Below are 27,965 nucleotides of genomic sequence, written 5' to 3'. Positions count from 1 at the left end.
CAAAAGTTGTGATCTTTAACTAATTATTACAATATCACAATGAACATTTCAATGTCTAAATTTGAAATCATAGGCTTATTGGTAAATGGTCTTCACTTATATAGTGCCTTTTTAACCTTAACGGTATTCAAATGGAATGAAGTTAACAAAGTAAACCCGACGAAACTCACTCCTTTTATCATACAGTATTTATTCTTGTCTATGAAAATGTTTTTTGAAAGTATTCATATATAGATAGTAATTTGATAATATATACAAAGCAAAAAAAAAAGAGCAGGAAACATAGGGAGCAATGAGGGTACAGATACATTACAGATCACAGATGTACATACTGTACCTACATTGATAAATATATAAACCAACAGATTTGTTTGTATATACAAATGGAATATATGGTGTGGTGGAAAGTAAGAGCAGTCTGATCATGTGCATACTTACCAGTGTTTTGGTCCATGTACTCTTGTGAGGTATGTTGGTTCTGATGGACCCATTCTCCATTGCACTTATAGAAGATCTGCAGGGCAGGAGTCGCACGGCAACGCAACTTGATAGGGTTATTTTTGATTATGTAAGCATCCTCTGGCTCTTGCAGAAAGTAAGGTAATGTCCCACCAACTGATGACAGGGAATCCGCAAGGCCATCACCAACAGGTCCTGTGAAATCAGTAGTCAATTAATGCACGCAAGTAACTAAAAACACATTCTCTTATTAACTAAAATTGTTTTAACTCTATTTTTCATATTTTTTGGAAAAATATTTGGCATCACAATGTACATTCCAGAAACGATAACATATATTATATAATATAACATCATTTGTAGGTGTTCCTTGTTCAAACAATGCTTCCCCTTCTGTCGCTCTCTCCACGTTGTGTCAGAGAAGCGACACTAGGGGTCTCTCTTGAGCGCCGATATTCACCTCTGAACTATGAAAAAAGGCCAATGAGAGAGTTGGCAACCAGTATTTGCATGTCCCGCCCCCAGACATACAGGTATTTAAGCGGCGCAAATACGGGAGTTCATTCCGAAAATTTCTTCGGAGCCAATGGTCGTGTCTGCAACTGCTGCGTATACACACCGAGTTCCTGCTATCCTCTGCTGCATGCTGTTGGATCTTACGGTGCACAACAGCTGAAAGAGTAATTTCCTCTAAAAGAGCAAAACACAGCGGCGTTGAACGTCCTTTTAAGGACGCGTCTTTTTCAAGATGCCCTTCCGCCCCTGTGTTGTTCCTGGATGCGGTAGAGTACTCTCCGCTTCCGACGGCCACAGGCGTTGTCTCGTGTGTCTGGGCAGCGATCACACCGAGGCTGTGTTTGTGGATGGTTCATGTTCTCATTGCGAGAACATGACCATGACAACGTTGCGGTCGCGGCTTGCTTACAACCGTAAGCAAGCCACTCCAGCCGCCCCCCGCGTCGCTCCTTCTTCCCACGGGATTGAGGATGATGCGGCTGGCGATTCGGGGATGGCAGCGGGTGCAGCTCCGCCGGGTACGCCCCCTCGGACCACCCGCGCCCCGACACGCTCGTTGACTCCCGTCCCCGCTCGAGGTGACGGCGACTTGCCTCACAGCCAGTCTGCCTACCCTCTTGCGATGGAAGCACACGAGTTCGCCGCAACATCGGAGGGCGTGGGATCTGACGCCGAGGACTCCTCTGGGCTGCCGCCTTCGGGCTTGCACGCCCAGGAAGAGGCCAATGCGCAGATGTCCGATATGCTTTCCCGGGCAGCCAACTGTGTGGGCTTGGACTGGAAACCTCCATCCTCCCCACAGCCATCACGGCTAGACGACTGGTTCCTGGGTGCTGGGCACCGCTCACAGCCTCACCCCCGGTTCCATTCTTCCCGGAGGTGCATGATGAGCTGACGTCTTCGTGGAGAGCACCCCTCTCCACTCGTCGCACCGCCACCTGCTCATCCGCCCTCGCCACCCTCGACGGCGAAACTCGCCACGGATACACGGCGATCCCCCAGGTGGATAGAGCTGTTGCGCTCCATCTATGCCCCGGAAGCACTACCACCTGGCGGGGTCGCCCTGTACTCCCTTCCCGGTCCTGTAGAGCAACATCCTCGCTCCCCGCAAAGGCCTACAGCGCTAGCGGAAGCGCCGCTTCCGCCCTGCATGCCATGGCTCTCCTGCAGGTCCACGCCCTGCATGCCATGGCTCTCCAAGGCACTCCGAAACATGCACGGGGGTGGCCCTGATCCCGACACGCTGCAGGAACTGCGCTCAGCGACCGACCTCGCCCTAAGAACAACGAAGGTCACAGCGCAGGCGCTCGGGCAGGCGATGGCCACACTGGTTATCCAGGAACGTCAGCAATGGCTGAATTTGGTTGAGATGCGTGAAACCGACAAGACTCGCTTTCTCAACCTGCAAGCGCTGCCTCGGGAGGAGGCAGACCCAGCGCTTTCACTGCTGTGTCCAGTACGTGCTTTACGTATTTATCTGGACCGCACACAGAGCACTAGACGCTCTGAGCAGCTCTTCGTCTGCTTTGGGGGACAGCAGAAAGGGAACGCTGTCTCCAAGCAGAGACTCGCCCACTGGGTTGTCGACGCCATTTCCCTGGCTTATCACACCCAGGCCGTGCCCCCCCATTGCGGGTCCGAGCTCACTCCACCAGGAGTGTTGCGTCCTCATGGGCACTGGCTGGGGCACTGCCCTAGCAGACATCTGTAGAGCAGCGGGCTGGGCAACACCTAAAACTTTTGCGAGATTCTATAATCTCCGAGTTGAGTCAGTATCGTCCCGTGTTTTCTCAGGTCCGAGCCCGTAGAACTCGGTAGCACGCTGACGATCTGACCGGGTCAACCGCTTGCGCCTAGCGCCCTTTCCCCCCTAACCAAGGGAAAACAGTGCGCCTTCGTTCCCAGGAGATCCCATGTTTGGGACGCTGGTTGATTCCTCCCTAGCCCTCGTGGGTCGCAGTTCAGCGGAGGAAATCGCCGACCCAAGCCACTGCGGGTAGCGCAAGCTACCCTGTACTGGTATAGGTGCTCCACATGTAAGGCCTCCTGTACGGACTCCCCCTGTGTGTAATGCCACGGTACTGTCCCCTCTCGAGCGGCTGCCTCGGTCGCCATGTTGTATGCTTCCCCCCTCTATGAGGCTGGATCTACCACCGCACCAACTTTTACACTTAGGCCCTAAGCAGGCCTCTGATGTGTTTGCCACTAAAATTTGCCTCCCCTCCCGGGTAGGCGTGGCCTCCGCAGGGTCTTCTCCGCCCTGAATAAGGGCTAAGACCCCCGGCCGTAGTTGCTCTATGCGAGAAACATAGAGAGAAAAGAGGCCCAGCCAGGCTGGCCCGTTCCCATGTTGGCAGCCATCACCTTGTTCCCCCCTCCAGGGTAACGATAAGGAGTCTGATGGCTTAAATGGGGCATTGGGGAAGGGTACGTGCAGCCTGATGCAGTTGGTCGTTTTGCACGTAGGTATACCTGCTCGCTCCTGCATCAGCGGTTCACGTACACGGCTCAGCGCATGGCACTTTATAAGTGGACTCCTAGTGTCGCTTCTCTGACACAACGTGGAGAGAGCGACAGAAGGGGAACGTCTAGGTTATGTATGTAACCTCCATTCCCCGATGGAGGAAACAAGACGTTGTGTCTCCCCTGCCACGTCGCTGAGCCGAGCCACTGTTGTAGCCGGACCATTTCCGGCTCCTCAGAAATATCCTGAATGAACTCCTGTATTTGTGCCGCTTAAATACCCGTATGTCCGGGGGTGGGACATGCAAATACTGGTTGCCAACTCTCATTGGCCTTTTTTCATAGTTCAGAGGTGAATATCGGCGCTCAAGAGAGACCCCTAGTGTCGCTTCTCTGACACAACGTCTCGTTCCCTCCATCGGGAGACGGAGGTTACATACGTAACCTAGACGATTAATGTTGTCACGATTTCATCTAAAATTGGTCTGCATTTCATTCAGCTTAAAGTTGGAAAATATTGTGATTGTCTTCTACTGTTCTGAACTTCCAATTGATTTTTAACAGAGTGCAAAGAGACGATTCCACTGAAACAATTCAAGCCATTTTCCACTTTGAAAGCAAGTCAGGTTTCCCTGTGTGCTTTTTTGATTAAAATAATAAATTAATTAGCAACGCAAGAGGGAGCAAATGATTGCTATGTGTTTGACTGATGAGCTAAAAGGCATCATAGTGCAGAAGAAAATTAGAATGATCTTCTTTGGGCCAAGTATTTGTTTTTATTTTTCTTCTGTGCTATAATTCTCTTAAAAGGAGAGACGAATTAGAACAGCAGACAGACTGGGGAGTTGAAGGGAAAGAAAGAAAGAAAGAAAGAAAGAAAGAAAGAAAGAAAGAAAGAAAGAAAGAAAGAAAGAAAGAAAGAAAGAAAGAAAGGAGGATGGAGAGATGTTATTCATTAGCCGCTTTCTTAAGGAAGAACATTTAGAGTTATTTTACATCTATGCCATTCTAAAGCAGTCAATTGAACCTACTATCTCTGGGATTCATGCTGGAATGAAACTGGCAGCCCATGGTATACTAGTTGTAAAATGATAAACACTGCATATAAGCCCATGAAAACCATTACACTGCCAGCAAATTCAACTCTGCCCACTGAAATCTAATAGTCTTGCATGCTACACCACCTTCCACATTTGCTGTCATGTTACTTTGAGATTTATTGCACACACGCACTCACTCGTGAAAATACATTCTATTTAATATTCTCTTTTAATTACTAATCAAAGAGTATTAATAGATCTAAACCTAGTACATTTCATCTGTTCCTCTACACAATCAAATTATGTTTTAATATACTAAAAGCTGCCAGTGCTGTTAAACTTTGAACCACTGGAACACAACAAACACATACAGATATGACAGAACCAAGTTTTAAAAGAAATTTAAAACCATTATTATATTTAAGTACCACTCCAAGCCCCAATCATGTTTTAGAAAATATCAGTTAAAGCCTCTAGACAACAGGGGCACTTAGTAGTTTATGACCATGCTGGAATTATAATACCTGGTAGGTAGTCCCAAAGGCCCACATGATGAGGATCTCAATCCTTTACACACTGATTTAAAGTGATATATCAGATAGCACAGCCCTCTACATAGCGATTTAATCACTCTTACGTGCCTGTTGGACTTCAGTATGGTAAAAGTGTTGCAAAACTCAAGAGCTTGTAGATTTGAATTTGAGAACGTGTACAATATGTATTTGTACAAGAAAGTCATACACATTATACAAGTAAAAGTTTCCTTTTGCTTCATTCCGTGTATTTTATATCAAAAGACGAAACCCAGGCACCCCATTTTCATTTAATGTCTCTTTTAATATCTTTAATGTTATATACAGTTAGATAATGTTCAAAAAGATAAAAAGAAACATAATCATGCATTACACGGATGAGGGGAAAACAACCGTTTACTTTCTCTCCAGTTAATGTGCACTGCACTCACTCAACCGTATACACTTCCCTTCAAGAGACCGTACCAAATTAGCGCTTGCTATGCAGTACATATCAATGTAAACTTGTGTAAATCGAACACGTGCATATAAAAACATTCAGCAAAATGAAACGATGTAGTAAGTGTAATAAATGTGTAAATACATACATATTTAAAGGTACAATCATACATTATTAATTATTTTAACTATTTTAAATTAAAACTGTAAATATGAAAAATTGCACAAATACAAATCACAAAGCTATGCAAGGATTTGGTAATTAAATGTTATTTATTTTTTGCTTTGGAGTTTTGCATTGTAATAGCAAAGTGCTTGTGCTTGCAAATATTTGTTTGTAAATGTGTCAAATGCGATGTAAATATGCCCATATTAGAAAACCATCATATTATAATGATTTCTGAAGGATCATGTGACACTGAAGACTGCAGTAATGATGTTGAAAATTCAGCTTTGATCACAAATTGCATTTTACAATATATTTAAATAGAAAACTGTTCTTTTCAATTGTAGTTAACAATATCAATGTTTTTACTGTATTTTGTATCAAATAAATGCAGGCTTGGTGAGCAGAAGAGACTTCTTTTAAACGGTAGTGTAGGTCTAAAATAAAGAAAAGTCTTTATGTAAAGAAAATATATAGTCAGATGACTTCATTTAACTTAACTTGGTTTTGATCATTAAGTCTCCTTAGATTCATTCTCTCTCTGTCACATTCCTCAGTGATAGGCCCTAGGGAGGGGTCTTTGTCTCCTCAGGTGTGAATTACTTCAATTATCAATATTCATGATAATTCACGAATCCTTGCATATGACCTTTCTAACACTAACACTTTTACAAAAGTTAAATGATTAAATAGTTTTTTATGAATGAGTGATCAGGATGGTTTTCAATCATTTTGTAGCAAAAACTCTAGGCTACAAGATCCAGTTCTCAAAAGTCTTGTGGACAAATGATTAGTATGTGTTAAATGGCCTTATTTCAATGACTTAAATTGTTTGTTTTTTCATAAACCATGCATAAACATTATTTTCTAAAAAAATATAAACCTGTACACACATGTTGCTCACATATTATTGTAACCCAGTTTGTGCTGAATACAGAAAAAAACACAAATGTCAAGGCATGTCAAAACTTATCCAGGGCCTAAAACACCCTCAGACCCCAGAGTCCCTTTTCACTGATCTTGCACGATTTCCTTGACAACATTTGACACAATTTCCAAACAGTGGACATGTTCAGTATGTATAAAACAAAACACGCCAATAGCATTTTAACCTCTCACTGAAAATTGTTTAATAGTTGATTGCTCTTTTTCTTCGTATAGTATGACAAATGCACTTTTCTGAGTTACATATTCACAGGCATTGTTCTGATTTACATACTCCCAGTTGTGTTATACCTGTTTCACGGTGAAGTGCTTTCTAGGCTATTTGCAGAACCAACAAGTGAAAAGCCCAGTGACACTAAGGATTTCAGGAGAATTTCACAGATTGTCCCACAGGAAAGTGGCAAAAGCAGGAAATCTTAGATGCAAAATATTAGACATGGTTTTAGACCCTCACAAGGCTCTCACTCTAAATAATTCAAAATGAAACATTACTCTACCTCTGCAGATGTTTGTTGGTCTCACAGTGGGAAATATAATGTCTTTACTGCACAGAATGTATAGATAGACAGATGCAAACATTTAAAAAAAAACTTCATCTGTGTTTAAGATACCTTTAATGTATAATTAACATCCAATCTCAGCACCTTCTTCACTGCATCTTTCTCAATGTTTGATCACCTGTCACCTGTGAATAGCTTTCTCATGGAGAGGTTGATGAGAACTTGGGTGACCATCTTTGTTGTAAAAATCAATTCTCAGCTGACTGTTTTCCCAGTTCAGTATGGGGTTGAAAACAGCAAACAATTTTTTATCACAGCTCAAATATGTTTTCTTTCTTTACTTTCTATAGAGTATGCATATACTACTTCCAAAAGCTTGTTTGGAATTGCACTGTAGCTTCAATCACATGCTATCAAGTCACTTTGTTTGTGCAAACCATGACTATCTGGTGTATTGTACTCCCCAAGTAAGACAAAGAAAGAGGGACGCAATTGTGCTGTGCAGTGTTGCAGATGCGTGGATGACAAGATGAAAATTGTTTCGCAATGGCATAATTTCACTCAGCTACAGATGGTGAATGGAGAAGAAGGGTGCCACATACTTTGAACAGAGTTCATTATTCTTCCTTGTGGATATGCCAATCTGTAAAAACAATATTTACTAGATACATTGGTACCACTGTATTTGATTGTTCCCAATCATACTGTGATTGACTGCCCTGTTTAACACATGGTATTTTTCTCAATTAAATTATTTCTAAGTTAATTTGTTATAGTGCAGAAAGGCAACAATACACTTTTTTTCACAGCAGTGTCATGCTGTATATTCTGATCTTCCCTCCCTGCTGAAAGGTCCAGCTTAGACCACCATTTGTAACCAATTTCCATGCATACTGATACAGGCAAGTTTATGCTGGTTTAGCTGGGGGATGAACGCAAGCATTCTTTTCAGCTATCTATCCCAACAATTGTTGCTTACCCAGTGATGAATATAAGGATTAACCTGAAATGTCCTTAGATCCACCTGCCATCTGTTGCGGTGAAGAGTCTGAACTTTATTCTACCTGAACTGCTCTGCCATGAATTAAACATGAATCAAATACAGTACAGAGTACAAAACTAAATAATCAATCAAACATTTTTTTATGAACTTTCTGAAGCCAATAGCTTTATTCTAATACTCTAATTTGTTCTAAAAGTTATTATAATTTTGTATTTGTAGTTTATTGTAAATAGTGACTATATAAACAAATCATGACTATAATTAATCTAATGGTACACAAGGTGAAGGCTAAAGCTGACTTTTATCAGTATGTTTATGCTCTTGGCCTTTTACTCTGTCATCTAAATGCAAACGTATATTGATCTGTATAAAACTGATACCATCAATTTATTAGAACAGTAGAGCAGCTGAAAATACCCTTATACATTATGGGCCAAAGGGTGAATTTTCAAGAGCACCTTTACATTTGAACATTCTAACATTGTCAGCACATATGCAAGCAATTACATTACTAGTAGTGACTAGTCAAGGGCAAACATACAGTATGTGTTTGCTGGTTCAATGATGGAAGGAAATGCATTCTAATTATGAGAGCATTCATTTAATCTGCACTAAGTTAACCAGCAATTGCAATGATTCAGTGGATCATCATAAAACACACCTAATTATAAACACATTCCTTCCCATGTCCAAATTCAATAATGAACAGTAATGAAGTATAAAATAATAAGGGAATGAAGGAGGGGGCTACAGTTTTGTTCATCAAAACAAGGTTGAGAGCCACTGCTCTATAAAAAGAAACCACTCATAGCTGCTTCTCTCATGATAAGTTTGCATAAATGTTCAAATATCCTAATGACTCCAACAAACAAGCAAGCCCCCCAAAAGCCATTTATTTCCACATTATGCCAGTTCATTTTACAGTGAACTTTCATTATACAGCCTCTGCAATGAGGTCCACAGATTTTCCAGAGTGCAGTAGGAGGACATGGAAGATGTAAAGAAAAGTACATGATATACTAATTTAGATGATTTGTTATAATGATGTAAGCTGCATGACAGGAGTGCATCTCTGAATCTGCCATGAATACTGCATAACATCCTAAACTGAAAATGAAGAGGTGACATTGCTCAGCCTCCCCAGAGTACTAAATATTGTTTCTTTATTAATGTTTATTTTGTGCACCTCTCCCTCTTTTAGCTCATCCCTCAATTTGTTATACAGGGTACCTTCTGTTATGGTTGTTTAATGTGTAGCTTTTTTTCTCCTGAGTGAGGTTAAGTCAGTGTTGGCTATTTGATTCTCTTTAGCTGTTAGCTGTTCTGATTCTTATTGCTTTATACTCCATGACATTGGTAAGGTTGACCCATGGGCTTTTTTGAACATCTACTTCACGTACAGGTTCTTCTAAGATATAAAAATGGGGCTGTCATGATATCTGAATAAACCCTGATTTCTAGATAAAAAATAAAATAAAACCTTTAAGGTTTAATAAAACCTGATGAATCTGCAATATGGCAGAGGGTCTGTGAAAGGATAGAAAAAGTATCTGCATGTCAAATCTGCTAGTCACCTCAATAGGAGCAGCTGTGCAGTGTGACAAAAATAACAGTCTGTCAACTGAAGAAATGTCACATCACTCCCTTGCTGGGGATAGTTTTGTTTTTGAGCATTTTAGATTTATTGCCCTTACTCGCAACGGTTTGTTCAAAGTAGTAATGCTAATTCATAGAAATGTCCTCACAGCATAATATAACATTGCCCTGCCATTTTGTGTACATACAGTTGAAGTCAGAATTTTACATACACTTTGTAACATTTGGAACGAAGTCACGAGAGCTGGATCTAGGTGCAGGATAATGGGGTAAACACAGGAACAAAAGAAACATACACAATGGGAAAACTCAGGAACAAAGGAAACACGCATGAAGTACACTGGTCTTACACAGGAGGTCTAAACACAAACTGACAAGGAATGAGCAAACAACAGGGCATGAAACACAGGTGAGGACTATGGAAGACAGCTGGCAGTGATGAGGGCAGGGAATTATGGGAAGTGTAGTAAATGGGGAACAGATGACAGAGGCAAAATACAGGGCAGACCACAGTGAATCATGACACACTTTGGTTGAAGTCAATAAAACAAATTTGGATCCACTCCACAGATTTAATATTAGTAAACTATAGTTTTGGCAAGTCTGCCCCAAACACATTCGAGAGGATGTTTTGGGTTTGAGGAGGAAGCTTGTAGTTGAAAGTTAAAGTTGTGAGTTGTTGACTCTCATACATTGTTTGATCGTCTGTACTAACTTACCTAATTTGTGTTCTTGTCGACTGGTACGTCTGTTTTGTTTTTCCCTATTGGTTTTCGTTATGCTTCCTTGATTCAGTCATTGCTTGTTTGGCACCACACACGTCCGGGTTTAACCCCATCGTGCCTCTCAGAAACCCGAGGATCAATTCATGCTTCCCCAAATACTTACCTTCTACTGCATTGTGAAATGCCAATATAGCGGCTACACACACATTCAGGTTGAACTGCGTTTCACATCCCTGATCTCTGCCTGCATCACCTCAGTCTATTGATGGACTATGATCTTGAAATGGAATGCATAGAATAACAATTGCCAACAAAAGCCTTCATCAGCCAATTAACAAGGACAATTGCATATATGTGAACTTCTGCAGTTATTCCAGGATGGACTTCAAAGACATTGGTCATAAATCTTACAGTTCATACAAAATCGATGTTTAAACACTGACCCTTAATGCTTACTTAGTTTAAACCATGACTTTAACTATACATGAGTAATATTTACATTATATCCATGATGTTAGCCAGAGGGGAACTGGCCCCCACAATGAGTCTGGTTTCTCCCAAGGTTATTTTTCTCCATAAATCAACATCTAATGGAGTTTTGTGTTCCTTGCCACAGTCACATTCAGCTGCTCACTGGGGTTATTAATACAATTATTATTTAATTACTTATTTTTAAACGTAATTCAAAATCATATTTTATCTAATTACACAATGATGATTCCTCGACATTATAGACATTAGGTTTATTGTCTGTTAATGCCTGATCTTCTGTAAAGCTGCTTTGAAACGATGTGTGTTGTGAAAGGCGCTATACAAATAAAATTGACTTGACTTGGCTCGACATTCAAGTTGGACAAGGACAACCATCCCTTCAACCTCTCCTGCAGAAAGAAAAGCACTGGCATTCCTTATCTGTCGATCTGTCATGACGTTCCCTATCTGACCATGGAGAGGTCCCATGAGGGAACGAGGCATGGCTGGGGGGGTTTAACCCCCTTGAACCTCTCAGGAACCCGAGGATCAATTCATGCTTCCCCAAATACTTACCTTCTATTGCATTGTGATGTGCCGATATAGCGGCTACACACATTCAAGGTGGAGGGGGACAGCCGTCCCTCCAACCTCTCCTGAAGAAAGGAAAGCACTGATCCGATTGCACATCTCTGGGGGTCTTTGTATCGGGAAGAACACCACTTTGTGAACAGACGCCACTTCAGGTCCTGAGGAAACCTAAGTGGTGTTTTTCCCGTTAAGGGGGCCCTGGCCTCAGTGACCGTGTCTACCACTTAAGTCTTCCCCATCAAAGCCTGATTCAGACTCGCAGGTGCAATATTGGCTTCAACTTGTTGCCTTTTTCTTTTTTTTGGGGGGTACGATGAAGTACGTGAGACAAGAACACCATTGCGCTGTGGGCGGAGATCGCCTCCCTCCTACAGAAGGACACAATAGAGCCTGTCCCTCCAGCCGAGATGAAGTAGGGGCTGTAAAAACCCCTTCTTTTGTTTTTAAGTTTCATTAATGAATATTGTTTTTTGAAATGTACCTTCTTTGTTTGAAACAGAGTTTGTCCTTCTTTGGTCTCTCTCTTTTTTTAAATATTAACTTACATTTGGGACATTATATTTGACTACAACTGAGTGCAAAAAAATGCTGCTAACATAATATTGATCTGGCAATGAATTCAGTCTTTGCAATGTTAAGCCTCTAGTTCTTCTAGTCTCATAAAGCATATTTCCATGTGCACCGAAAGCTCAAAATGTGTTAGCAATTCCCACGTCTGCTTTTTTTGGCCTTTACGGCTTCCTGTTATCAAAGGGCATGGAAAACAGCTTGCCTGGATGTGAGTTTTGACACAATACCCCTCATCAACAAGCATCCACTCAATATAGTTACCCATCTCTATTTCAGCAACTGCACCAAAAGCCCCAGCCCTTTAATACCATACACTTTATTTTCACATCTAAGCCTCTCATGGATTTCTACATTTTAAGGCAGAAGTGTCAAAAAGCATCAAGATAATCCCAGTTGAGGTGAAAGGACCAGAGTGAGCGAAAGGATGTGAAAAAATGAGAGAGAGAAAATGAGAGTGTATAAAAAAAGGAGGGATGATTTTGCTTATAATTGATGTCTCAAATATCTCACCTTCTGTTAACACACTCACACACACACGCACGCATGCATGCATGCACTGTCTACAAGGGTAAAAGAAAAACTGCATGGAAGAGAAGTTTTCTTGCTATTGATTAATGAATTAATTATATTCAATATTATGAAGAATATTCTATTTCAAACAAGATTCCAAACCGTGCTGATATTAGAGAAATTGAGGGTCCTGTTAGACTCTTATTTGATGAAGGTATTTTGAGCCCTTCATGACACTCTTTATGCCACCCAAGTTTGACAAACTTTCTGACCTATTACCACTGAAGAAATATGTTTTCATGGCAATTAAATCACAAATTTTGAGAATGGTGATCCTCTTGCTTATATGAGAGACACTCCATTTCCATTCTGATGAGTATCATTGTCAGCTGTTTTCTCACCAGACTAGAGGCTGTCAAATTTAGACTCCTTAGGAAATAGTTATTATATAAAATAATTAAAAAAAAACTCCATAGTTAAGCCATTCAACAAGCCTTGGTTAAAAGAAGTGTTAAGAGGGTCTTCTTCTATTGGTGTGGCTCAGAAAAATGCCCAACAGAAGAAAAATAAAATAAAATGCCAGACCGGAGAGGGCCTCTGGTGTGGACAGTCTGACTTCTGATGGAATATCATGTGCGAGTTGGAAAAATAATCACAGAGTAACAGTTCTGTAAACCACCTACAGTCCTGCATTCTTCACTAACGTGACAAGGAACAAAAAGGATGTGACTGGAATACAGATGCTATGCCCAAAAGCTGTTGTTGACTACAATGAGCATATGGACTCTGTGGACGAAGCTGACATGCTGTCTCTGCATGCTGTATCTCGGCAAAGTTGGCTTCTCTGGTATTTCTTATATGTCACTGTTCTCAGTAAATACATTTTGTAAAGCAAGCAGCGGCCAACAGGATGACCTTGAAAAATTTCCAATGCTTGTTATTGACAGGTTTGGTGAAGGCATGACAGGTTTTAATGAAGGGCAACGACTCAGAGGCTGAGGGAAATGCAGTCTGGACTTCTATAAACAATCAAATCCAATGGACAAAAACCAATAGCTGCTCACCGTCTAGCTCAAAGCAAAAGACAATCAGTTTACATCATTTAAGGATCCACAAGTGTGGATAACACTACTCTCATCTGAGAGACTCCACTTAAATAACTATGTACATGAAGATTCCATCTGAAAATCAGCCAAATAACTATAAACTCTGCTGACATTACAAGTAATACAGTGGACTCTTCCTTTAACCGATAAGAGCCACAAGTAGCATTATACATCCAAAAGAGCCCAGGTGGACATTTCATCCACTTAAATTGGTCAAAACTCCTCACTGCTCTTCACTTGAAAAACTTTGTATAGGTGTTTTTTTTCTTTTATTTCCAGTTCTTTGCTCACTAATGTAAAGCATGTGAAGAAAGACACAAGCTGAACGTATGGATAAAAACTGTGAAAAGAAGCCAGTACTTAAAGCTCATACAGACACCAGGGCAAGCAGGCCCTATTCATCATTCTCCTTCACTCACTTGTTTTCTCTCTCTACTTCACAAATCCGATTTTACTCTCAATTCCACACAGTCAGCACTCTGGGCACATTTTTTCATTGTTGGGCATACATTACAGGTGTCATTTTACCTTATCAGCAACATTAGTTCTCATATTTGTCTGCAGTGACAGCGAGGAGGTTGCTGGCTCCCTCACCCCATCTCACATTTACCTTAGGCGGCACTGATGCCCATCCTCTCCCCTGGCACCAGGAGCCATCAAGCCAGACTGGCAGAGAAGATCTGGGACAAAAAGAGTTGCTGCATAAACAGTCCTCACAGTTAGGCCTGTGCCATTGACAAAATGCAAAAGCGAGCATTCACAACTGCACTAATGACGCCCATCATGGACATCAGACTTAGCTGTATCTGGAAATAGAAGATTTTAAGCATATTTAAGAGTTCTGTGGTGTCTGTGAAATTGGTAAAGGAGAGAGAGAGATACAGTAATCCAGCCTCTGTTATTGTAGCTATTAATGTTATTAAGTCAAGAGCTTATCCTCAGCATTCCTCAACAGGTGATTGAAAGGTATAAGTTGTTTCTCAAAGAGATGGTAGATTAATTACATTTGCAAATGAGAAATGTATGACAATTGAAATAGCTTTTTTTTGCTTCATACTGCACTGAACTGATAAGAATATGTATCAGCTGTATAAGATAAATATAAGAGATAAAATAATATAAACACTCAAATAAAAAAATACTCTTGTATTGTAATTTAAGAGATTCCATAAGCTGGCAGCATATAATGATAATTACTTTTAATTTGCTTGGAGACTCCAGTGGACTTAAAATGTTGAAAATCAATCAAAGTGCATTCCACTTTTTAAAGAAATCCTCTAGATAGAGAAATTATTTTCAGTGAATGTAGATATGTACAAAAAGCACATGACAATACACCTTAGAAGTTACAATTCCTGTAATGTGCATGGTAATTAGATTGTACATTCAGAACTAACCCTAGCAGTAAAGAAAATCATTTTATTCTCATATTGAATTAGCTCAATTCCAAAAAAAATAAAAAATTCTTGGTTTCTGTTGTACCCTCTATTCCCTGATGGAGGGAATGAGAAGTTGTGTCAATGTAGTGAAATTAGGGGTTGCTCTTGGGAGCCCCAAACACCTCTGAGCTTTGAGAAAAGGCCAATGAGAATTGGAATTCGAATGCCACTTCCCCAGACATACAATATAAATATGTATAAAAGGAGCTGGCTCGCAACCACTCATTCAGGTTTTGTGCTGAGGAGCCAAGACAGGGTCCTGGACATTTCAGCAGGTAGTACAGCTTTGGGGCAAGAGGGACACAATGTCTCATTCCCTCCATCAGGGAACAGAGGTTACAATGTTGTCACTCACTCGACGTTATGCTGATGTACTGACACTAGGGGTCCCTATACGAAACGCCATAACTGCTGAACTATGTTACGTGGACTGCCGGGCATGCAGGTGCAAGCAAGCAGCATCATGAATAATAGCAGGTGCACCAGTCAGCACGTAGCCTACATCAATGCCCCAAAAGACATCACATAGTTCCCCACATCCCTGGGGGGAGGGGGGGAATAGGCATAACCAGCATGGGAGACTTTTGTCTCTGTTTATTTCTCTCCAAAGTGTATTAGATTCGGCTGAGGCCAACTAAAGCTATTATTCGCCCTGGGGAAGGTGTTCTATTCCTTTCCTATTGTTTCAGGGGGAAAAGACACCATGGAGAACACATCCTGTCTGAAGGGAAGGTTAACATTTGGCAAGCAAGTCATGTGGGCTCACCAGCCACACACGGAAGAGGCGCGGTGGTAGGTCCTGCCGGAATTGGAGGAGCTCTACAAACACAGAGACCAGGGATGGAGCGGACTCTGCCCAAGGGAGATGCAGGTCTACCAGTAGGGGGACCAAATACATCACAGGGGGATCCCGGAGGTAACCGGCACCTGTGGTGCACCTACTCCAGTACAGGGCACGCTAGCACACTTACTGGATCTAGCTAGGAATTCCTCCGCCGAATTCACCAGCCACAGGGCTAGGGACATCCAGGGTCCACGGACTCGTGAACTCGTATGGGAGAAGAAAGTGCACAGCTTCGCCTCACAGAGGGGAAAGGTGCTGATTTCAAGCAATACACCTGGCAAGCTGTCCTGTGCACGTACCTGATTGTACCTGACAACACACAGGACGAAACCGGCTCAACCCGGAGAATATAGATTTTCGCTAAGGTGCCATTGGCCAGTGCCCACGAGGACGCCATAATCCTCGTAGATTTTGCTCATATTCCCAAAGGGGCGGGCATGGCCTGGGCCTAGTATGCCAGCATGATGGCATCCACGATCCAGTGGGAAAGCCTCTGTTTGGAGACAACGTTTTCTTTCCGCTGTCTGCTGAAGCAGACAAAGAGCTCCTCAGAGCATCTAAAGCTCTACATGCGATCCGAGTAGGTGTGAAAATTACGCATCGGACAGAGCTACGATAAGGCTGGGTCTGCCTCCTCCTGGGGCAGTGCTTGCAGGCTCACCACCTAATCCCTGAAAGGGGTCGTGGGAACCTTGGTCACAAGGGCTGTCGCGAGGAGTGTGAGGTCTGAGAACCAAGTCCAGGTGGGCCAGTATGGCGCCACGAGTCACTCAGCAAGTTGGTTCACTGGGGGAAATGCATACTTGCGCAATCCCAGAACCAGCTGTGTGCCAGTGCATCTGTGCCGATGGGTGCCCCATTCAGGGAATACCAGAACGGGCAGTGTGAGGATTCTTGGGAAGCATACGGGTCTATCTGCACCTTGCCGAACTGACTCCAAATCAGCTGGACCACCTGGGGGTGGAGTCTCCACTCTCCCCTGAGCGTCACCTGCCACGACAATGCGTCCGCTATGATGCTGAGGTTGCCCAGGATGTGAGTGTCCCGCAGCAACGTCAGTCATCGCTGACTCCAGAGGAAAGACCGCTTGGCAGTTTATATATACTACCATCACTGTGTTGTCTGTCTGGACCAACACATGCTTGCCCTGATTCAACAGCAAAAGTCTCCGCAGGGCGAGCAGTACAGCCAACAACTTGAGGCAGTTGATATGCCAACACAGTTGCGGTCCCATCCAGGAACTTGAGTCCCGAGATGGTCATGGTGCTGCGGCACACATCGTGTTGCCATCATGCTGATCTGCCACCACTTGTTCAGCCCTTGGCGCCCCAGCTTAGCTTGGAAGCTTTTGCCGTAACACCAATGCACCTGGACACTTGCTGTAGGGTAACTCCTGCCCGCAGAAAAGCAAGATCTGTCCAAGGGCTGAACAAGTGGTGGCAGATCGGCATGATGGCCACACAATGTGTGCCGCAGCACCATGACCATCTCGGGACTCAAGTCTAAAGCCAGTGCTGAAGTGGTCTCATATGCACCAACCTGAGTGGTGTGACTGCCGCTGAGGATGCCATATTCCCCAGGAGCCTCTGAAAGTGTTTCAGTGGAACCGCTGTTCTCCGCCTGAATGACTTCTACAGGTCTCCATGCACGTCACAACTGACGCCTCCAAGACAGGTTGGGGCAATATATGCAACTGGCACGTGGCCGCCTGCCCCTGGACGGGCCCGTGGCTATGTTGGTGCATCAACTGCCTCGAGTTGTTGGCAATACTGCTCACCCTGCTGAGGTACCGGCCGTGGATCCAGGGCAAGCATGTTTTGGTTCGAACGCACAACACGGTGGCGGTGGCATACTTCAACTGCAAAGGCAGGTTATGCTCCCCGCGCATGTCACAACTTGCCCGTCGTCTCTTCCTCTGGAATCAGTAGCACCTCAAATCGCTGCAAACCACTCACATCCCGGGCAACTTCAACACCATGGCGGATGCACTGTCACGACAGGTCGCCCGCAAAGGAGACTGGAGACTCCACCCTCAGGTGGTTCAACTAATTTGGAGTCGATACGGGAAGGCACAGTTAGACCTGTTCGCCTCCCCATTGTCCTCCAATTGCCCACTCTGGTATGCCCTGGCCAAGGTCTCCCTCGGTACAGATGCGCTGGTCGCCTCGACTACACAAGTATGCTTTCACCCCAGTGAGCCTACTTGCACAGACCCTGTGCAAAGTCAGGGAGGACGAGGAGCAAGTCACCCTAGTGGCTCCCTACTGGCCCACCCAGACTTGGTTCTGTTCGCTAAGTTGTGTTCTTCCCAACACGAAGACACCCAGAGATGCGCAGCCGGCTCAGTGCTGTCATTTCTGCAGGAGAGGTTGGAGGGCCATAGCTGCACACCACAACACAGTGGACGGCGAGTATTTAGGGAAGCACGACCTGATTATCAGGTTCCTGAGAGGCGCTAGGAGGTTGAATCCCTCCAGACCGCGCCTCGTTCTCTCATGGGACCTCTCCGTAGTCCTGCAAGGCCTGCGTGGGGCTTCAAGACCTTAAAGTCAGTAGAGCTTAAGGCACTCTCCTTGAAGTCTGCTCTCCTGACGGCGCTCACATCCTTCAAGAGGGTAGGGGACCTGCAAGTGTTCTCTGTCAGCGAAACGTGCCTGGAGTTCGGTTTGGGCTACTCTCACGTAATCCTGAGACCCCAACCGGGCAATGTGCCCAAGGTTCCCACAACCCCTTTCAGGCACCAAGTGGTGAACCTGTAAGCGCTGCCCCAGTAGGAGGCAGACCCAGCCTTAGCGTTGCTGTGTCCGGTGCATGCTTTACGCATCTATTTGGATCGCACGCAGAACTTTAGCATCTCTGAGCAGCTTTTTGTCTGCTTTGGTGGACAGCGGAAAGGAAGCGTTGTTTCCAAACAGAGGATCGCCCACTGGATCATCAAGGCCATAGCTGTTGCCTACCAGGCTCAGCACATGCCGACCCCTGCAGGGTTACACCAGGAGTGTGGCAGCCTCCTGGACTCTGACCAGTGGCGCCTCTCTAGCTGACATTTGCAGAGCAAGGGGCTGGGCTAAACCCAACACTTTGCGAGATTCTACAATCTCCGGTTTGAGCCGGTCTTGTCCCGTGTCTTAAGTCCGGGTTGACCAGCAAGGTATACCACATGCACCTAGCACCTTTTGCCTCCATTGAGCTGAAGATGTGCGTTGTTGATTCCCAGTAGTGTTCACAGATGTGTTCCCTGGTTGACTTCCTCCTAGCCCAGCGGCAGGTGAGTTTGCAGTGAAACTCACTGCTAGCCCAGCACTTGTGATAACTACGCCCCATACTGGCACAGGTGCTCTGCATGCACTAGTTCCCCATAGGCAACCCCTTGCGACATAAATTCCACTGAAAAACGTTTCCCTGTTAGCAAACTGTGTCTTCCTTGTGCAGAGAACCCTCTGCCCCAGTCTCCATGCTCTGGGCGGGGTGTGGGCTCTGCTGTGTCTTCCCCTAAACACACTTAATCTTGAGTTAACGTTTCTCTTATTCAACAATTACTTTTACAACACTCATATTCATATTTAAAGCTTCTGTTTGAGTAGTATGCATTCAATATAAACATAAAATGGGCTATAGAATTTCAAAATTACACAAAATTACAATTCCATATACCTAGTACACACACGCGCGCAAACCAACAGCACAAATGTGGAACAAGAGATGCCAAAAACAAGTGTCGTGAGAAGAAAAATCTCTCAGTCTTTCTCCACTTGGCTACAAAGCCTATGTTGTTTTATAACTTGTGCATAATGACTAACTATTCAGACAATGTGTATGTAGGATGTGTCACTAAATTCTATTTTGAATCCTTTTTAGACATCAGTTAGTATATATACTGACCTCTATAGGTCTCTTTATCTTCCTCCCTTCATTCTTTTTTTGGCTAAATCCTCCCTTTAACTGTCTGGTGAGGAAAACAGGCCACTCTGGCACAGTGGTTGTTAGGTAAATTAAATCTCTTCAGAGGGAGGTTAGGTCGCATAGGCTGATTTATTTACCAGATGGTGATAGGAGGGCTCTCAGCGGCAGAGAATGATCCAGGTGAAATTACCTATAAACTCAAGCAGAGGTCCAGTCTGATCAATCTTCTTTAATACTCTGAATGAGAACTGAGCAAAAATATACTTGTTTTAGCTATGAAAATAACCAGCCAGGCAAATATTGTGCCATAACAAGTTCTACAACGTAAATACAGGCCTGGCCATAGAGGCTATGTTCACACAGGCAGACACTAAAATTATTTTCTGACTCAAAAGCAGTTAGGTTTTTTGTAGTCAGAACAGAACAAAAAACATAAAATCTTTTTTTTTTAAAGCCGGACAAAAAACACATTCTTCAGTGGTTTGAAATCCAGTTAAAATCAGATTTTTGTTAATGCTTCTCCGTATGAATGGACATATCAGATGCCATGTGTTTTTTTAAAAAATATGTATCTTATTTGTTGTGCGTGACAGATTGTTACGTCAGGTTTTGCGACAAGGAAACATATAGTATGTTCCAAATGGCATAGATTATGCCTTTACAGGGAACTTAGATGTTCATTGCCATGCTGTAGGATCGCTACAAACATATTTTAAAATAAAAATGACTCATAAGTGAGTTTCAAATTAGTTTTATTGCACCTTTCAGATCTCCGAAACTCTCACTATGGAAAGTAAAGTCTTTGAGGGAAACAGGGAATAGGGATGATACACCCATACAGTATGTCAAATATACTGCTCTAGAAAAAATTAAGAGAGCACTGCAAAAGTATGAGTTTCTCTGGTTTTACTATTTATAGGTATGTGTTTGAGTAAAATAATAAAAAAAAACATATTCTATAAAGTACTGACAACAATTCTCCCAAATTCCAAATAAAAATATTGTCATTAGCTAATATGTGCCACGGAATCAATGTGACCCTTTGCAACAGAGTGCGGCGGAGGATGATGTGTGTGCAGGAGCGTGGAGAAAGAAATGACTTGCGGGACTCAAATATCAAAATAGATGTTTCTCAAATTGATTTAATGCATTTAAGGTACAGAATGTTTTTCGTGTTAATCATCTATTGCACAAGACCAACAAAAAATAATGGTTGGTGGCCAATTCATACAAATTATTCCTTGTGCTCCATGCGATGGAAAGTGCTTTGGATGTTAATGCTTTATTTACAAACAAAACTTTGAAACCAACCAAATGTCATTCAGATATATGTTAGAGTGATAACAAAATCTCTCTTTCCATTTTTTTAGGGGACCGGGACTGAAACATTTGCGCAGACCACTACCTGCAGGCTTGTGGGTGGCAGTGGGACAAAACTTGAAAGCTGCAGGCGGGAGCAAGACAAAATATAAAAAAATATTTTTGCGTGAGTGGGACAGAATCTTGCGGGAGTGGGCCTGAAAATCCATCCCAGGTAGACCTCGACTTTATTTCAGGTCCAGTATTTCACAAACACCCGCAGCGCAAATTTGGGGAGCTGATGTGGAGGGAGAGGGAGTCAAGGAGATATTTGATAAGAGGGAGCCTGTGGTACATTAACAGTAGCCGCATGGACACTGCACAATGAGACAGCATCTTTATGGGCATTAAAAAGAATAGTGTTTCCAAACTTTTGACCGGTAGTGTACATTGATGGGGACAAGTTCCCTACAATAATCAGATATGGCCAGATTGTCCTTGTTGCTGTTCTACTGCAGTCCATTATGTACCGCTGTCTAATTGTCATTACGTTGTTGCAGGAATAACATATTGGTTTAAAAAAGTTTTAAAAAAATAGTGTGCTCAGTAGTCTAAAATTGCTTGTTAATGTCATCTGAAATAGATAATCAAATAGATGAAGGCGGGACTCAAGTTTAAGAAGCCAGCAGGAACCACGTTGATTATTTACATTCCAGTTCCACACATCAGCCAGAAGTTCAGGTTTAGAGTGTTAGTGTCAAAATGCACCATTGTTAATTGAACATGTCATTGGGACAGAATCTTGCGGGAGTGGGCCTGAAAATCCATCCCAGGTAGACCTCGACTTTATTTCAGGTCCAGTATTTCACAAACACCCGCAGCGCAATTTTGGGGAGCTGATGTGGAGGGAGAGGGAGTCAAGGAGATATTTGATAAGAGGGAGCCTGTGGTACATTAACAGCAGCCGCATGGACACTGCACAATGAGACAGCATCTTTATGGGCATTAAAAAGAAAAGTGTTTCCAAACTTTTGACCGGTAGTGTACATTGATGGGGACAAGTCCCCTACAATAATCAGATATGGCCAGATTGTCCTTGTTGCTGTTTTACTGCAGTCCATTATGTACCGCTGTCTAATTGTCATTACGTTGTTGCAGGAATAACATATTGGTTTAAAAAAGTTTTTAAAAAATAGTGTGCTCAGTAGTCTAAAATTGCTTGATTATGGCGGGACTCAAGTTTAAGAAGCCAGCAGGAACCACGTTGATTATTTACATTCCAGCTCCACACATCAGCCAGAAGTTCAGGTTTAGAGTGTTAGTGTCAAAATGCACCATTGTTAATTGAAAATGTCATTACAGTATGTTATTTGTACGTCATTCATAATTGTGAATGTGAAAACATTAACAGAGTAGTTTTCAGCATATCAGGCTCAAGACAAAGAGCGAATGTGTGTATGTTTTAAAGGAATTTAATGAATGTGGTTCTCTGGCAAGCTTTTGAAGTAGCTTTTTAAAAAATTCACTTGATATTGTCTAGGAAAATGATCTATAAACGCAAAGTAGAGTGTTATCACCCTCAGTTTAGAACTAGAACATAAGACCTGTGACTTCTGTCTTTAGGAGACCTCTCCAGCACTCCTAGTAATTAAGGAGCCGAGACCAAATCTTAACACTTTATGAACGTCATTCTTATAATTTTGACACACTTTTAAGACTAAAAAAAAGTCTCTAAGTGGTTTTATACATGCGTTACCAAATCTCGGCACATATGACTTACAGCTTGAACAATCATTCTAAAAAATTGGATTGGAGGAAAATTCTGATGTCCCCTGCAGTGTGAACAAAGCCAGAGTGTGCTATTTCCAGTTATCATTGCTCAACAAATTGCTCTCTTTGCTTCTGAACAAAGTGAAAAGACAAATTGTGTCTGTGCATTAAGTGATGAATAAAACATTAAGTGTCCTCAAAAATTAACTAACCATACAAATTATTTTACAATAGGCTTTTTCATGAGAAACCATTAAAAAGATAATAAATATTACAAGAATGAAATGCCTATTTAGAATAATTTACTGCACTGAGACCATTTGTAATTATTAATTCTGTCACTGCAGCAATAATGTTTCAAAGAAAATTTGAAAACTGACCACTTAACACACCATAACATGCAATGTTCTAAGCCAACAGTGAAATAAATAATTCAATGATCTTTAAAATAGAAAAAGAAAACATTGTCACATTTATCTGCTAGTTTAGTGTGATACAGCCAATTGCTTACTTTCCTCTCTCTCAAGCAATAATACCTCATAATATCAAAACATAAATCGTACCACAGTTTCAATATTGCAGCATTTTATTGTCACAGTCAAAGCCATTTTTCAGAGTTGACTAGGCAGTGAGCAGAATATCAAATGGTTTCAATGGCAATGAAAAATTAATAGGTGCCTTACAGAACTTACCCCCCGTGTCGCGCCTTCTTCCCACGGGATTAAGACCGACCCGGCTGGAGATGGAGGCGATTTGTGGAGTTCGGCTCCCAGGCGTTCCTGAGACAGTCGACTCAGGGAGCGAGATGGCCTCTACGGAGTTGGCCTCTAGACCACTCATCCCCCAGTGGAGGGGCAGCAGGGAAACCTTTTCCCACCCCATAAGAGCAGCTTCCTGACTCCTTGGCTCACCTAGCCTGTGCTCACAAACGACATTCTCAGGGCGCCCCGGCATCAAACTCTTACAGTCAAAGTGGCACTATGGACCTAGACCTTTCACCTCCACATCCACAACTGTAGCCCATACACACCCACGGCCGGCCGGTTCTGATGAGTCCAGAGGACAACTCAGTAGGACCTCCTCCTCAGTCACTAACCTGGGAGGTAAGTGCTTTGAGCCTTTTCTTAGCACACATGCCTAAGGACACAACTTTGCCTCCCGACGCAATACTACCTGCTCCCCACCGCTGCAAAGCCCCACCAGAAACATCAAACGTGAACGTCCCCTTAGTGCCCCCCCTCTGAAATTGGACGCATTGCTTACGCTTTCCAACACGATGCGCTGGCTGGCCAGGACCAAACGACTCATCTACATGATTCAATTCACCAGGCGCTTGCCCCGTTTCACCAGTATCTGCTTCACTTCGAAAATCTCAACCTTTCTACATAAGGACACAATAGAGCCTGTCCCTCCAGCCGAGATGAAGAAACTTGGACCTGTGAGTTCTCAACCGGGCTTTGCTCAAACTCCCGTTCAAGATGCTCACGCAAAAACATATTCTAACATGCGTTTGGCATCAAGATTGGTTCGCAGCGGTATACCTGAAGGACGCGTACTTCCATGTCTCGATTTTACCTCGACACCGACCCTTTCTAATGTTCCAGGGCCGGTCGTAACAGTACAAGGTTCTCCCCTTCGGACTGTCCCTGTCCCCTTGCGTCTTCCGCTAAGAGAAGTGGGCATCCGCATACTCAACTACCTCGACGACTGGCTGACCTTAGCTCACTTTCGAGAGGCACTATGTGCTCACAGGGACCAGGTGCTCAGGCAACTCAGCAATTTAGAGATTCAGGTCAACTGGGAAGCGCAAGCTCTTCCCGATTTAGAGTATCTCTTTTCTCGGCACTGAGTTAGACTCAGTCTCAATGATAGCGCGTCTCACAAACGAGCATGCACAGTCAGTGCTGAATTGCCTTGCATCATTTAAAATAGGCACGGCGGTCCCTCTAAAACAGTTACAGAGGCTCCTGGGACATATGGTATCCTCAGCCGTGGTCGCGCCGCTAGGGTTGACGCATATGAGATCGCTTCAGCACTGGCTTCAGTCTCGAGTCGCGAGATATTGTGTGATCTTCACCCCCCTCTGCCATCAGTTATTCAACCCTTGGACAGATCTCTGTTTTCTACGGACAGGAGTCCCCCTACAGCAGGTGTCCAGACGCATTGTGGTCACCACAGATGCCTCCAAACAGGGTTGGGACACCATGTGCAATGGGCACACAGCTGCCGGTTCCTGGAAAGGCCCATGGTTACGTTGGCACATAAACTGCCTAGAGTTGCTGGCTGTATTTATTGCCTTGCAGAGGTTTCTCCTGCTGATCCAAGGCAAGCATCCATTCAGACAGCACCGCGACGGTAGCTTACATAAATTGCCACGGCGGTGTGCGCTCTCATTACATGTCACAACTCACCCACCATCTCCTCCTTTGGAGTCAGCACCAACTGAGGTTGCTGCACGCCACTCATATCCCAGGCAGCCTCAACACGGCAGTGGACACACTGTCGTGACAGGCTTCTCTCAGGGGAGAGTGGAGGCTCAGGTGGTTCAGCTGATTTGGGAGCGTTATGGCAAATTACAGGTAGACCTGTTCGCTTCTCAAGAGAACTCCCATTGCCTGCTCTGGTACTCCCTCAAGGCGGAGGCTCCACTCGGGACAGATGCGCTGGCACACAGCTGGCCCCAGGGTTGCGCAAGTATGCATTTCCCCCAGTGAGCCAATGTGACAGGGTGGAGGGCGGGGCCGGGTCGTGATTATACACACCCGGTCCCTTATCAGGCTAATTAACCAAGAGGGATAAAGGCTGATTGTGAACGGTAGTGCAACGAGAGAGAGATTGTTTATGGCCAGCTGACCTGTGTTTGTGCTTTTCGTTTAAGTTTATAATTAAAATATTATTTATATTGCCAAGCCGGTTCTCGCCTCCTTTCCATTGAACTGCGTGCAAGTTCAGGGAAGACGAGAAACAAGTAACTCTAGTGGCCCCCTACTGGCCCACTCGGACTTGGCTCTCGAATCTCATTCTCCTCGCGACAGCACCTCCCTGGCAAATTCCCCTGAGGAAAGCAGCTTTACAGGAAATCATGCATTAACAAAAAATGTAATTAGTGTCTGTCTTCAATATAAATGCTGATAGCATGAATAGCCAGCCATTAAACAAGAAGCACTCATCTTTTAAAAACAATGTATATAACTATATAATATTCCAGTATATCATGTATGTATGTATGTATATGAGACTACTTAAATGTGAAATGTGTCATTTCTTTGCCACTAGCATCATCAAATGGTTTTCAAACAGGTTTCCAGATCACTCCCTTGTCTTTCATTGGTCATACAAATAGATAGTCCTCAACAAACAGAGCAATGTTTTGAGAGCACCACAGAGCAACTACGTGTTTACACTTTCAGAGGAATCAGCCAATGAATGGTATACTTAGAATTGTCTCTGTATATCATGGTAAAATACATCTAAGTCTTTAACAACCAAAAAATTACGTACATCACCTTTAAAGAAAAAGATACAGAGGCCAACTCTCCCTTTTGCTCACATTAATGTTACTAACACAACATGCATCTCTCGTCCTAGGGCTCAGGTTCTCTTCCCAGACCCTATTTGTGCTGAATGGAAGAATTAATGAAACTGCATGGTGCTAATCCATATATGTTTGCCATTTAGTCAACTAAATATGACACCATCACCCTTGATGCCTAGGTCTAAGCTGATCTGTGTCCTTATAGTCAGTTCAAGGGTTAGTCAAAATATTAAATATTCACAAAATATTCATAATGTTTGTGCTGCTGATATAAAATGAAACAACAATGTGAATATTGCAATATTTTTAATGCACTTTTTATTGGCCATTAGATTTCCTAATGATCACGTCATTAGCTCTCTTTCTGACTTGCAAGTATAAGAGTGAGAAGGCAGATATGTAGCAAAAATTGGTGTTGGAGTTGACAAGTTCAGTTAATTTCTGTTAACCTGTTCCAAGGACTTGAAGTTGTTGCACGCAAACTAATCAAAATAATTTGGCTTCAGGTGCGTAGAGCCAAAAAGAGTTAAAAAATAGAAGTTGCTAACCGCACACTGAATTGCAAAACAGACTGAAAAGGTAACTTTATTACATTTGCATCCTAAAGAAACGTGCAAAGTGAGTTTAAAGACAGACCAACAAAGGGAGCAGACGTTTCAGCACATTGCTTTATTCAATGCTCTGAAAAACTTTCACTGAATTTATTCATATATGACTCTTATTCAATGTGTAACTCAAAACTGTTGCTATGTATTACTAGGTGCAAATAAATTAAAATGACTCAATATCATTCACCAGCAGTTTCACAGAGTCATATTTACACTTAATTGGCATATTATATTTATAATAGTGCTGTCAGTAGATAATTAAAATAAATTGTGATTAATTTGACACTGTATATATACTATTCTTCTATTCCCATCAAAATACTTGCATTTCCATCTTAAGAAAGAGAACAAAACAATATGCAACAATATAGTGCTTTATTAACCTTTTCAAAACAAATTCTTCCATAGAATAAAGATAGAAATGCACTTAAATAGCACCAATTTTTCCCAACGTTTCCCAAAGTCTAATTTTGACTAATTTAACAAATTAGTCTCCACAAAAGCTGCATTTTCATTGCAATGGCTAAAATCATGATATGTAATACTGAAACTCTGACACACCCACTGTGCATTAGTTGCAAAAAATGGCAGAGTCAACAATTTCATATGATCTTTCACTTAATTTCCCAGTTCATCTGCCTCAATAGACCACTCACTGAGTGAGATTTTACCACAGAATTATTAGTCATCACTGAAGCTCATTTTTTTTCCTCAAAGCACAGTAACACTTAACCTTGTTAAATATGTTGTCTGACCACAACTAATGATAGCCTCCAGAAAGCTGTACTGACACCCAGAGGCAGAATCTTGCTGGGGGCGGCCACACAAAAAAGTGAGTGCCCTTAAGTCCACCAGCCATTTCAACTCAAACCACCAAAAAACACTTTTGTTAGCACTTTAATCAGAAATAATGTTGTTTCATCTCACATGGTGGG

The 27,965-nt window shown here is 42.8% G+C and overlaps 1 protein-coding gene across 1 annotated transcript in view; it reads right to left on the bottom strand.

The window, feature by feature from the left end:
• Window positions 1-27,965, bottom strand: part of LOC127635637 (netrin receptor UNC5D-like) — a 246,688-nt gene that overhangs the window by 91,880 nt on the left and 126,843 nt on the right. Inside the window, exon 2 of the mRNA XM_052115805.1 lies at window positions 439-654. Within this exon, the coding sequence (XP_051971765.1) occupies window positions 439-654 (216 nt within the window). The remainder of the gene's footprint in view (window positions 1-438; window positions 655-27,965) is intronic.

The sequence above is a fragment of the Xyrauchen texanus genome, chromosome 4, assembly GCF_025860055.1.
Source record: "Xyrauchen texanus isolate HMW12.3.18 chromosome 4, RBS_HiC_50CHRs, whole genome shotgun sequence".
NCBI lineage: Eukaryota > Metazoa > Chordata > Actinopteri > Cypriniformes > Catostomidae > Xyrauchen > Xyrauchen texanus.
Note: the sequence above shows the minus strand (reverse complement) of the source record. Positions and strands in the feature narration are given on the sequence as shown.